Source organism: Aquarana catesbeiana, linkage group LG03 (assembly GCF_042186555.1).
Source record: "Aquarana catesbeiana isolate 2022-GZ linkage group LG03, ASM4218655v1, whole genome shotgun sequence".
NCBI classification, from domain to species: Eukaryota; Metazoa; Chordata; class Amphibia; order Anura; family Ranidae; genus Aquarana; species Aquarana catesbeiana.
In genome coordinates, this window is record NC_133326.1 from 696,583,800 (window position 1) to 696,597,771 (window position 13,972).

The 13,972-nt window shown below is 40.8% G+C and overlaps 1 protein-coding gene across 1 annotated transcript; it reads right to left on the reverse strand.

The window, feature by feature from the left end:
• Positions 1-11,828: 11,828 nt before the first annotated feature.
• On the reverse strand, positions 11,829-12,713 carry LOC141134825 (olfactory receptor 10A7-like). Its single transcript, XM_073624260.1, has one exon. It carries the CDS (start codon positions 12,639-12,641, stop codon positions 11,829-11,831), a length of 813 nt encoding a protein of 270 aa, XP_073480361.1. The 5' UTR covers positions 12,642-12,713.
• Between the last annotated feature and the right edge of the window lie 1,259 nt (positions 12,714-13,972).

A 13,972-nucleotide genomic window follows, 5' to 3' on the forward strand; every position in this document is an offset into this window, starting at 1 on the left:
GTGAACCGTAGCCAGAATACGATCAGGAGGAATCACAGGAACCAGAATCGACTCCATCTTGGAAGTGGAGGAAAATTGTCGTGACAAGGCGTCAGCCCTTACATTCTAAGTACTGGGTAGGGATGAGCCGAACACCCCCCTGTTCGGTTCACACCAGAACTTGCGAACAGGCAAAAAATTTGTTCAAACACATGAACACCGTTAAAGTCTATGGGACACGAACATAAATAATCAAAAGTGCTAATTTTAAAGGCTTATATGCAAGTTATTGTCATAAAAAGTGTTTGGGGACCTGGGTCCTGCCCCAGGGGACAAGGATCAATGCAAAAAAAGTTTTAAAAACGGCCGTGTTTAGAACAGTCTGACTGCAAAATTACATTTCAAAGGAAAAAAAGTCATTTAAAACTACTCTACGGCCCTCCCCCTTACCATTTCACACAGGGGGAGGGCTGGGATCTGGGGGTCCCCTTGTTAAAGGGGGCTTCCAGATTCCGATAAGCCCCCGCCTGCAGACCCCCACAACCGCTGGCCAAGGGTTGTGGGGATGAGGCCCTTGTCCCCATCAACATGGGTGCTTGGGGGGCTACCCCAAGCTCCCTCCCAATGTTGAGGGCATGTGGCCTGGTACGGTTCAGGAGGGGGGCGCTCTCTCGTCCCCCCCTCTTTTCCTGCGGCCTGCCAGGTTGCGTGCTTGGATAAGGGTCTGGTATGGATTTTTGGGGGGACCCCACGCCGTTTTTTTTTTAATTTTGGCGCGGGGTTCCCCTTAAAATCCATACCAGACCTGAAGAGTCTGGTATAGATTTTGAGGGGGACCTCACGCCATTTTTTTTTTTAAATTTTGGCCGGGGTTCTCCTTAATATCCATGCCAGACCTGAAGGGCCTGGTATGTAATTTAGGGGGACCCCCACGTCATTTTTTTTTTTAATTTTGGTTCGGGGTTCCCCTGTGGGGAATTCCAATGCCGTTTTTATCAATGAACTTTTATGTGCATTGTCGGACCGGCAATTCATTAATAGCCGCGAGTAGTTTAAATTACTTTTTTTCCTTTGAAATGTCATTTTGCGGTCAAACTGTTCTAAACATGGGAAACATGCGCCCCTTTACAGGCATACTATAGACACCCCCAGGTACAAAATTTAAAGGGATATTATACTTTTATTGTTTCACTTTAAGCATTATTAAAATCACTGCTCCCGAAAAAATTGCCGTTTTTAAAACTTTTTTTTGCATTGATCCATGTCCCCTGGGGCAGGACCCAGGTCCCCAAACACTTTTTATGACAATGCCTTTAAAATTAGCACTTTTGATTTCTCCCATAGACTTTTAAAGGGTGTTCTGCAGCATTCAAATTTGCCACGAACACCCCAAATTGTTCGCTGTTCAGCGAACTTGCGAACAGCCGATGTTCGAGTCGAACATTAGTTCGACTCGATCTCGAAGCACATCCCTAGTACTGGGTAAGAATGAGACAATGTAATTAAAACTCAACAAGAAAAGAGCCTATCGTGCCCTCCTGGGAGAGAGGCGCTTAGCCTCAGACAAGAATGTGAGATTTTTATGGTCAGTAAGAATGAGAACCGGCACAGTGGTACCTTCAAGGAGATGTCTCCATTCTTTCAGGGATAAAATGATCGCCAACAGCCCTCTGTCACCAATCTCGTAATTACACTCTGCCGGTGACAATTTCTTGGAAAAGTAGCCACATGGATGCATATCGCACTCAGAGTTAGGACGCTGAGAAAGAAGGGCGCCAACTCCAGTCTCAGAAGCATCAACTTCTATGATAAAGGGCAATGTAGGATCCGGGTGTGCCAGCACAGGAGCAGAAACAAATGCAGCCTTGAGACTCTAAAAGGCCTTAATGGACTCCGGAGACCAACTCTGTGGGTTGCTGTCTTTCCTGGTCATATCTGTCAGAGGCTTGACCAGAGACGAGAAGTTACGAATAAACTTCCGATAATAGTTGGCAAAGCCAAGAAAACGCTGCAAAGGACGTAAATCCAATGGTCGAAGCCACTGTAGGACCGCTGAAAGTTTAATTGGGTCCATCGAAAAACCAGCAGTGGAAATGACAGGAATTTAACCTGTTCACAATGGAATTCGCACTTTTCCAATTTACAATAGAGATTGTTCTCTCTTAGTCTCTGAAGGACACGAATGACATCTGTGTGGTGACTCTCCAGGGACTTGGAAAATATGAGGGTATCATCAAGATAAACCACCACATAACTGCAACAAATCTCGGAGGACACCGTTAATGAACTCCTGGAAAACTTCCGGAGCGTTAAAAAGGCCAAAAGGCATAACGAAATACTCATAATGACCTGATCTGGTATTAAACGCAGTTTTCCACTCGTCGCCCTCCTTAATCCTGACGAGATTGTATGCCCCTCTCAAATCAAGCTTTGTGAAAACAGTTGCTCCCTTGAGGCAGTCAAATAACTCCGTAATCAATGGAATTGGATAGGCATTCTTAATTGTGAAACGATTGAGACCCATATAATCGATACAAGGTCTCAGTTCACCACTCTTCTTCTGCAGGAGACAAGGATTTGCGGATGAAACCTCAAGAAAGTGCGGCTTTAAAATACTCTTCCATGGCCTTATCCTTCAAGACCAACAAAGGATAAACCTGGCCACGAGGGGGTATGGCACTGAGGTTGAAGGTCAATTGTGCAATCATATGACCAGTGTGGAGGCAAAGTACTGGCTTGACCTTTGTCAAAGACATCGCTAAAATCGTGGTACTCCTCCAGCAGAGAGGAGAGTGCACAGGACCTTGGCTACCTTCTGGAAGCATCTCTCACTGCACTGTGGTGACCAGGACAGAACCTGAGCACGGAGCAATTAATCAAAAGAAGGGTTGTGCCTCTGTAACCAAGGATAACCAATAACCAGCAGAAACTTAGGTGAGGAAATAACTTGAAATGTTATTATCTCATGGTGAAGGGCTCCTATGGCCATGGACAATGGAACAGTCTCATGAGTCACATGGGCAGGCTATAGAGGTCTCCCGTCAAGAGCCTCAATGGCAAGTGGAGTGTCATGCAGCTGCAGCGGAATTGAGTGCTTTGATACAAAGGCAGCATCAATGAACAGGTCTGCAGCCCCAGAGTCGATTAGAGCCTGTATCTCGATGGATGGCTCAGCCCAAGACAGGGTAACCAAAACCAGGGACTTATCTTTCTGGGAAACTGGAGACAAAACAACGCCACCTAAGGTCTGTCCGTGACAGGACCTCAAGGTTCGGGCGTTCCCTGGACAAGTAGGACAAGACTTCAAAAAGCGACCAGCCTGGCCACAATAAAGGCACAATCTCTCCCTTCCTCCTAAGGGCTCTCTCATTGGCAGAGAGATGCGTGAAGCCCAAGTGCATGGGTTCATCTTCACAGACCGACTTGGTACCAGGAGGCATGGGAGGTGAGGGAGGCAAGGGTGTGACTGCAAAGCTCGGAGACAAATGCACAGGAGGCTTGCGCCAGCGCTCCTTAAAAGAGAGTCTGGAGTCACTGAGGATGGCAAATGTGATCAACCTCTCCAGCTCAGTGGGTATATCTCGGGCTGCTATCTCATCCTTGATGTTATCCGAGAGGCCATGAGAAAAAGCAGCCATGAGGGCCTCATTGTTCCAAGCAACCTCTGCTGTGTCAGAGTACGGAATTCAATGGCGTAATCGGCAACAGTTCTCGTACTCTGTTTGATGGACATGAGGCTCTTGGCAGCAGAAGCGGAGTGTGCGTGAACGTCAAATACCCTTTTAAAGGAAGCCACAAATTCTGGGTAACTCAGGACAACAGGTTTTTGCATCTCCCATAGAGGGTTTGCCCAGACCAAGGCTCTCTCAGAAAGCAAAGATATCACAAAACCTACTTTGCATCTGTCCGTGGGAAACGCCTGGGGTAGCATCTCTAAGTATATCTCAACTAGTTTGAGAAACCTTCTGCATTGAACTGGATCGCCCCCAAATTGCTGGGGAAGCAGAGCGGAACCAGACATGCCTCTTATAGAGGTAATACTCGAGGCGGGTGCCTACACAGAGAATGGAGCAGCAGCAGGGACAGCCTGCAACACAGCTTGTACTGGAGCAGCCATAGTAGAAGATTAAAGGTGAGCCGTGGGACTCAGGAGCATTTGTAACACCAAGGCAAACTGATCCATGCGGTGATCCTGGTCATCCAATCTGGAAAAAATATTACCAACAAGTGGACTGACTGTATCTTCTGAATTCATGGCCTTCGCCTACTGTCAGAAACCATGAATCAGACCGAGACAGAAGTACAGTTAATCACACTTGTTTATTAATTATTAAAAGGTAAACAGAGTAAGCGTAGTCAATACATAGCCAGAGTTCAGTAACCGGATCGGGTAGTCAGACAATGCCAATGTCAGAGAGCCAGAGATCAACATAGTAGTACAGCAAGCAGGATCAGGAGCCAGGAGGGACGTCAGCCGAGCAAGTCTTCAACAGGAACACAGGAGAAATTCTCTGAGATGTTATCAAAAGCAAAGGCAGAGATGAAGTGAGCTGGATGGCTTTAAGTAGCCAGGACTGACGAGCAGATCATCAACATCTAAGTCACTGTGGAGAGAAAGGAGCTGGCAATTAGCCGACAGCTGAGTGGCCAGCTCAGATAAGGAAGGGCTGAGCCCAGCCCTGACAAAATGATGGCAGTTGGGGACCTGTCACTGTAGGCTGTATGCTTCTGAAATATAGAGGTGTCATTATATTTCTTATATGATACTGTAAAGTACAATCTATTTATGTTACAGATAACAATAAAACATTTGTGTTTCCTGAAGAAGCAGGTTTTTACCTGTGGAACATGTTCAATGTGGAGACCCCATTTTACATCCCTTTGACTGTGATCAATAGTTGGAATTATCTATGCACATTTTGGGTGATATCCCTGTCTGAGAGATGTATAGTGTCAACAACATGTTCAATGGGCATTCTTTTTTAAGGTTTTATTGGATTGAATAAAATGTAGATATTTTTACATACAAGAATTTTTAGTGTGATACAATTAAAGTCATAATAGGTTTGTTTGGATGGGTTATATTACAATGTCTAATATTGAGGAATGTAGTACCTAAAATATGTAAACCTTGTTATCATCATTCCCCCATATTTTCTTTGTCTCTCTTTCTGTGTAATCAAAGAAAGCTGCAAGTTCTATCAAATTATATCTAATCAAATTATATCTAAATATGTATCCTATAATCTACATTACAAAGCCACTCAATATACCAAACTTTGCTGAGTAACAAAAACAACCCATTATCGAAAAGAAAAAAAATGATACTCATTAGTTCCTTGTCAAATATAAAGCCCTTAAAAATAACAACTCTGTACAAATTACAGTTGAAAGTAATATTGGAATATGGGCCAATAGAACCAATCTTTAACTACTTCCTGCCCAAAGTATAGACAATTGACGGTAGGCGGGATGCTTTGTTGTTCTGGAATGACATCATATGAAGTCGCCCCAGTCTCAAGCGTGGCAGTTGCAGGCATGCTGTGTCACTGCCATATGGCGTGACCCCAATCTCTTTAAAGTGGAGTTCCACCCACTTTTACAACTCTTCAGCATCCCTCACTAAACTGTGCACTGCAAACGAATTGGATATTTTTTAATTTTTTTCTCAGCACTTACTGTATATATGCTGTATTCATTTTTCACTTTCTCCTCCCTAGCCGTGGCTCATCGCATCATTTCCTGTTTGCAATGCCTTCTGGGAAGGGGTGGCAACTTCCTCTAACACTGCCGTTGCTATGGAAACTTGACCTGAAACCTATTACATTGCTTGTGCTGCACTGAGCATGTGCAATTGACAAATAAAAAATCACCTGATCCCATAATCAGCTCACAACTGAAAAAAGCCAGGCACGAGGTTAAATTATTACTCATATCTCAAAATAACCATACTACACGAAAGTGGAAGGCTCACTTCTACTGCCAAGGCAACAAAGTGGGTAAGCTTTTAGCTAACCGGATGAAAGAAAAAACAATTAAACAAAAAATACAGTTCATTTACCACTCAACTACAGGAGGCAAACTGTTTAACCCAAAAGAAACGCATTTAGGCAATACTATAACAATCTCTACAATTTAAAATATGACACATCCCCTGAGATGATTCAGAAATTCCAGACTCCATCTCTATGCCCAAATTAACAGAAGATCAATTAAAATCCCTTAATGACCCAATTTCTATAGGATAAATCCAAAAAACAATAATGTCTCTCTCTCTCCAGGCCCGGATGGATTTTTTTCTGAATATTATTGCACGTTCCAGTCCATACTAAGCCCGCATCTATTGAAAGTATAGAAAACTGCTGCTTCCAAAGCTTCATTTCCTTCAGAAATGCTTATAGTCACAAATGTGACATTACCCAAACCTGGTAAACCACCTGACTCTCCACAAAACTTTCGGCCCTTATCGTTACTAAATGTCGATTTGAAAATATATGCCAAAATTGTTGCAAATAGATTGGCTCAGTTCTTGCCCACTTTGTTAAAGCATGACCAGGTTGGTTTTGTCCTGGATCGGCAGGCACCAGATGCCACACACACAGTTCTCAATCTTCTTCACGCTGCAGAATAATTTAAGGTCCCTTCTCTGCTTCTATCCCTGGACGAAGAGAAGGCCTTTCAACACATCTTATGTAAATTTGGTATAACAGGTATAATTAGCTAAGACATATTAGCATTATACACCAAACCCTCAGCTATGTTTTTTTCAGAAAGCATGTTTTCTGATAGTTTTATTATCACCAACGGGACAAGGCAAGGATGTCTGCTTTCCCGCTTGATATTTGCTCTCTTAATAGAGTCTTTGGCTGAAAATATAAGATCCCATCAAGACATAACTGGCATTCTCATATCACAACAGTCCCATTCCATATATCTATTTGCAGATAATGTGATCCTATCCCTGTCAGAACCGAATGTTTGTCTTCCAGCTGTATATAACATACTGAACCTTTTCAACAAAATCTCATACTATAAAGTAAATGCAACTAAATCCAACATACTCGCCATAAATATAGATAGGGAGCTTAAACAAAATGATATCAATACCCAAGGTCCGGCAAACCCATTCAGTATCTGGATATACATTTGACAACCCCAAGCTCCAAACTATTCAAAACAAATTTCTTACCGCTCATTTCCTCCATTCAGCCTGAACTAAATAGACTAAAATCCTTCTATCTGTCTTGGCCAGGAGGATTAGCAGCATACAAAATGCTTATTCTACCAAAAATCTTATACTTCTTTAGAGCTATCCCAATATCTATACCAGCATCATTCTTTAAAATACTGCAGACACAACTGCATAAGTTTGTGTGGGAGGAAAAAAAAAACAAGATGTTCCCAATCTTCTTTACTAAAGCACAAAAAAGTTGGAGGAATGGGGCTCCCCATACTATGAGATTATTTTACCGCCAGCATATTAGATCAAACTACATTTTGGTTCCATTCACACTTGTCAAAACACTGGGCATCTATAGAGAAAAAATGGATATCACTCAACTCCTTAAAATCCACACAGATCTAGCTAATTCTTTCTCAAATACTCATTTTATGTCCACACACCCCATTATCCAATTAGTAATGGACACATAGAAGCAGATTTGCACCTCTATGGAACACACAGCAGATTTAACTGATATCTCTACTCCCTTGTCATCTGTTCAAACTCACATAAAAGACCTCTTGACAACCACTTGGGAATAAAAAAGGAATCACTCTAGTTACAGACCTCCTTTACAATGGAAAAATTATCCCTTTTAACACCCTAAGCCAGAAATACGCACTCCCAATATTGGATCAATACACTTATATAAGGATAGCAACATTTATACAAGCACATCCACTGATGCCCACTAAGATACCACATGAGGCATGGCCCTTCTGGAACGATACGCACAAAAATTCAAAAGGGATCTCCCTATTTTACAATTCGCTACAACGTAAAAAAAAACTTCAAAACTTAAAATCAGATCTCTCCACATCCTTCTCAGAGGAACAATGGAAAAAAGGTGGTTAAATATAATCATTGTTACACAAGATCCACAAAATATTGGGAAACGGCTCAAAAAATACTTCTTAGATGATGTTATACTCCTTTCATTATTGCCAAATTCTCCCGAAAAAGCTCAAATCAATGTTGGCGTGGTTGTGGCAAAGTGGGCACCTTGTTACATATGATCTGGGAATGCCCTAATCTTAGGAGTTTTTGGAGAGCAGTATTCTGCCTAATATCCAAAACTACAAGCATCATAAATTCAGGCAATGCAGAACTGGCCATCCTAAGCATCCATGTGGACCAATATCCACCAACCCTTAGACCAATGGTAATACAAATACTAATGCCAGCCATATTGATGGTTACTAGAAAGTGGAAGTCTGATTCATCACTGAATATTAGTGAGGTTGTTAAAAAAGTTGATGAAGCCTTTAAATATAAACAAACTATGGCCCATATAGATGGAAATATCCCCCACTTTTACAAACAGTGGGATCCTTGGATTCTTCTCAGACAAGTTAAATGAATGCACAAGCGTTTCACAATTTCTTGAATGTCATGTATCCTCTCCAATAATGAGCTAGAGCTTCTAATTCTTTGTTACTATTTCTTTGTGTTCTAATATTTTAAATACATACTTTTCAATCTTTGAACCAATACTGTACTTTATTAACATGTTGAAAATAACTATGCATTAAGTTACTTTGTATATGTTACAGTCCACATGCCTCAAGTTAAGCCCCGTACACATGATCGGACTTTCCACCAACAAAACCGTGGAATTTTGTTTGCAGGACGTTGGCTCCAACTTGTCTTGCATACACACGTTCACACAAATTTTGGCCAACAATTACGAACATAGTGACGTACTAGACGTACTACGTGGTTTTTCAGCTCTTTAGTGCCACCCTTTGGGCTCCTTCTGCTAATTTTGTGTTAGCAGAAGCTTGGTAAGTGTTAATTCACGCTTTTCTTTTCACGTTTTTCATTTAGCCCTTTTCATTTCCTGCTTTTCAGTTCGTTTTTGAATGGCCGTTCGTCAACCAGACATGTTGCGGAATCAGAGGAGATAACATGTTATTTATTATTGGCCTTGGAGTTATTGCTTATTTTTATTTTTATTTATTTTTTTATTTTTTTGGTTGAATAATAATGATATGATTTGGTATATTTTCTATATTTTTGGATGCATAGAATGCACTTTTTGGTTAAGTTCTATTGGCAGATAGCATGTCTAATTTTTTTTTCGAATGCACAATTAAAAAAATTGTGGAGAATAATACTTGGCTATGTGTTTTACTTCAAATTACAGTTTGGGAGTAGGCAGTTACATTTTACAAAATACAATGGAAAATTAACAAGGGACACCAACATAGTTGTATCTTTGATCTTAAAAACTAGGGAATAATGGTGTTGTGGTAACTTGCCCAACAAAAAAAAGAAGCATAATAATATATTATTCTTGATATCGCTAGAAAAAAAAGCCTTTGAAACTTTGTTTGCAATAACTCCATCAGTATCACCAGCAAAGCAGCTTCATTGTTATCCCATTAAAGAAGAAGAGAATTGTGTGCTGCATTTGGAGATTTCATAATTTGACACGTCATGAATATTAATTCTCCATTACGAACGCTAGTTTACAAGACCAGCCGCTTTTGCTTCTGAGCATGTGTGTGTGTACTTTGGACTTTTGTCCAACGGACTTGTGTACACACAATCGGAAAGTCCAACAACACACATTTGTTGGCGGAAAATTTGAGAGCATGCTAATCAACATTTGTTGGCGGAAAGTCCGACAACAATTGTGCGATGGAGCATACAAACGGTCGGACTTACCGCCATCAAGCTCACATCCAACATTTCCCGTCGGAAAGTCTGATCATTTGTACTAGACTTTATTCTGAAGGTCTGTTTCAAGGTACTTCTACTTATGAAAAAGAAACTTCTACTTATGCATTATATGTTTATATACTTCTTCTCACATGAATGATTGCCTCGCATTTTGTATCGTTGTGGATTGTATGTTGGAATTTTTTTTTTAATAAAACGTTATTTCAGAAATGTGAAAAAAAATAATATATAGATAGATAGATAGATAGATAGATAGATAGATAGATAGATAGATAGATAGATAGATAGATAGATAGATAGATAGATAGATATTTTTGTGCTGCTTGGTCTTTCATCGGGCCTTCACTGGTAAGCTATACACGACTCTATTTAATTTTCCAATATTATTATGTTTACTGTATTAAACTTGTTTTTCTAAATTTCTTTGTCTATACACCATTCTTCACTATGTAACTATGAGACTGTATTTATTTTATAGATGTTTATGGTTGACTCCTCCTGAAGAAGCAGTTATAGCCGCAAAACATGTAGAGGATTACGTCAGGAGATACATCTCATCTCCCCACATCACCTGTGGGGTTTATTTGTTCTTTGTGAACCATCTATACCAACTATGCACAGTTAGAATTAACTATTCATGTGCAGAGTGTTTTTAATCATGTCCTTTTCTTAATAAATTGTTATTTTATTCTTACTTTGGCCTAATCCTTGGGTACCTCAACCAAGAGATCATCAACAAGTATAGATCATCGAATCACAGCTTCCATCCCCTTCCAACATGTTTCCCCATAATAGGCTAAGTCTGGGAATGGAGCTCCATTTAACAAAAACAAAACACAGTTTAGGGGGCTTGTAGGAGGTACCATGGAGTGAAGGTCTGAAGGGTGTTTAGGTCTTTTTTTAGGAACCTAACTTGGGCGATTGAACTCTAGTACCAATTTATTATTAAGCATTGCTTCAGTATGGTAGAAGTCTAATTTTTGGAAACTAGTGCACACCAAGTTCTTCTCTCTTCTTAAACAGAAATATTCTATATTACCAAAAGTATTGGGACACCTGCCTTCACACACACACATTAACTTTAATGGCATCTCAGTTTTAGTCTGTAGGGTTCAATATTGAGTTGGCCCACCCTTTGCGGTTATAAAAGCTTCAACTGTTCTGGGAAGGCTGTCCACAAGGTTTAGGAGTGTGTCTATGGGAATGTTTGACCTTTCTTCAAGAAGCACATTTGTGAGGTCAGGCGTTGAAGTTGGACGAGAAGGCCCGGCCTGCAGTCTCTGCTCTAATTTATCCCAAAGGTGTTCTATCGGGTTGAGGTCAAGACTCTGTGCAGGCTAGTCAAGTTCCTCCACCCAAAACTTGCTCATCCATGTCTTTATGGACCTTATTTGTGCACTGGTGCGCAGTTATGTTGAAACAGGAAGGGGCCATTCCCAAACTGTTCCCACAAAGTTGGGAGCATAAAGTTGTCCAAAATGTCTTGGTATGCTGACACCCTAAGAGTTCCCTTCACTGGAACTAAGGGGCCAGGCCCAACCCCTGAAGAACAACCCCACACCATAATCCCCCCTCCACCAATTTATTTGGACCAGTACACAAAGCAAGGTCCATAAAGACATGGAAGAGCGAGTCCTGACCTCAATAGAACACCTTTGGGATGATTTAGAGCGCAGACTGCGAGCCAGGCCTTCTCGTCCACATCAGTGTCTGACCTCACAATATAACTTCTGGAAGAATGGTCAAACATTCCAATAGAGACACTGCTAGACCTTGTGGATAGCCTTCCCAGAAGAGTTGAAGCTGTTGTAGCTGCAAAGGGTGGGCCAACTCAATATTAAATCCTGTGGACTAAGACTGGGATGCCAATAAAGTTCATGTGCGTGTAAAGGCAGGTGTCCTAAAACTTTTGGTAATATAGTGTATCCTAATAATTAAACTTTTACCAAAGGTTTTGAATAAAAAGCCTTTTGTTTGTATACAACGTCTTTAAACTGTCCTTAATGTCTTTATTCCTCAAGCTGTATATGAAAGGGTTTACAAAGGGAGTAAACACTGTATACAACAAGGACATTATCTTACTGATCGTTTGTGATTGTCCTTTCTTTGGAATCAGATATGCAGCAAGCAGGGTTCCATAAAATATAAAAACAACAGTGAGATGGGAGCTACAAGTGGAAAAGGATTTCAGTCTTCCCGAAAAGGAGGATATCTTTAATATTGTTAAAACAATGTAAGTATATGAAACCATTATCACTAGGAAGGGGAATATTAGCACAGGAACACACAACAAGGTAACTTCCATTTGAACTCTGGATGTATCCGAGCAAGAAAGTTCCACAAGAGGATTGAAATCGCAAAATAAGTGGTCAATAACATTTGGTCCACAGAATTCTAGTTGACTTATGCCAAATGTTGATATTGATGTCATAGAACAGCTGAAACTCCAGGATGCAAGAACTAGTTGAATGCAAAGTGTATGTTTCATAATGGAGGTATAATGCAGAGGAGAGCAGATGGCTAGATATCGGTCATAGGACATCACTGTCAGAAGGAAACATTCAAATCCTTCTGTTGTGCTAAAGACATAATATTGAGTAATGCAACCAGAAAAAGATATGGAGGTCCTCTCATGTAGAACAATATGTAACATGTGAGGAGCAATATCTGTGATCAGTATAATGTCAGATATAGAGAGTTGGGAGAGGAAGAAGTACATGGGAGAATGAAGGGTCTTGCTGTAATATACCAACATGATGATCAAAAGGTTTCCACATATTGTCACAATGTATATAATAAGGACCAAGGTAAAGAGCAGCAGATTATATACGGCTGTGTTGTTAAATCCCAAAAAGAAGAATGTGGTGACATTACCTTTATGTGTGGTCTGTGTGAAAGCAGAAACCATTTATATAACTTTTTATGTATTAACCATACCAGAAATAATATACATTGACTTGCAAAATGGCTGATAGCAAATAAGGTGAATCTGTGACTTTGAATACCCTTTGAATACAACTTGGGATATGGGATATTAAAAAAATATATATTTTTTTTCTTAAACTAATATCTGGTTTATTGAAGTGATCTTGGCTTTATCTTATTTAATAAGCTCAGTGAATGTTTTCTTTGCTAATTGGATAGTCTTTATTAATTTAGTTAATTTCCCATATAAGAAAAATGACATGAACATTGAGAAGAAGTGGAACACTGGGCAAATAAAAAATAACATATGTACAGTACATACATGATACAGTATGTAATAAAAAGCTTTGCAAAACTACATTTACATAATAAGAAAGAGCCCCACAGTCATTAATCTCTAAACCATTGGCAACAAAATTGAGTATACCCCTAAGTGAAAATGTCCAAATTGGGTCCAAAGTGTCAATATTTTGTGTGGCCGCCATTATTTTCCAGCACTGCCTTAACCCTCCCAGGCATGGCGTTCACCAGAGCTTCACACGTTGCCACTGGAGTCCTCTTCCTCTCCTCCATGATGACATCACGGAGCTGGTGGATGTTAGAGACCTTGCGCTCCTCCACCTTCTGCTTGAGGATGTCCCACAGTTGCTCAATAGGGTTTAGGAGACATGCTTGGCCAGTCCATCACTGTCACTTTGGAGGTGTGCTTGGGGTCATTATCATGTTGGAATACTGCCCTGCAGCCCAGTTTCCGAAGGGAGGGGATCATGCTCTGCTTCAGTATGTCACAGTACATGTTGGCATTCATAGTTCCCTCAATGAACTGTAGCTCCTCAGCACTCATACAGCTCCAGACCATGACACTCCCACCACCATGCTTGACTGTAGGCAAGACACATTTGTCTTTGTACTCTTCCCCTGGTTTCCACCACACACACTTGACACCATTTGAACCAAATAAGTTTATCTTGGTCTCATCAGACCACAGGACATTACAGTAATCTGTGTCCTTAGTCTGCTTGTCTTCAGCAAACTGTTTGCGGGCTTATTTGTGCATCATCTTTAGAAGAGGCTTCCTTCTGGGATGACAGCCATGCAGACCAATTTGATGCAGTGTGCGAAATATGGTCTGAGCACTGACAGGCTGACCCCCCACCCCTT

What these genes read in the sequence shown, in the direction of transcription:
- LOC141134825 (XM_073624260.1), bottom strand. Translation starts at nt 12,641, where the DNA reads ATGTTGGTATATTACAGCAAGACCCTTCATTCTCCCATGTACTTCTTC.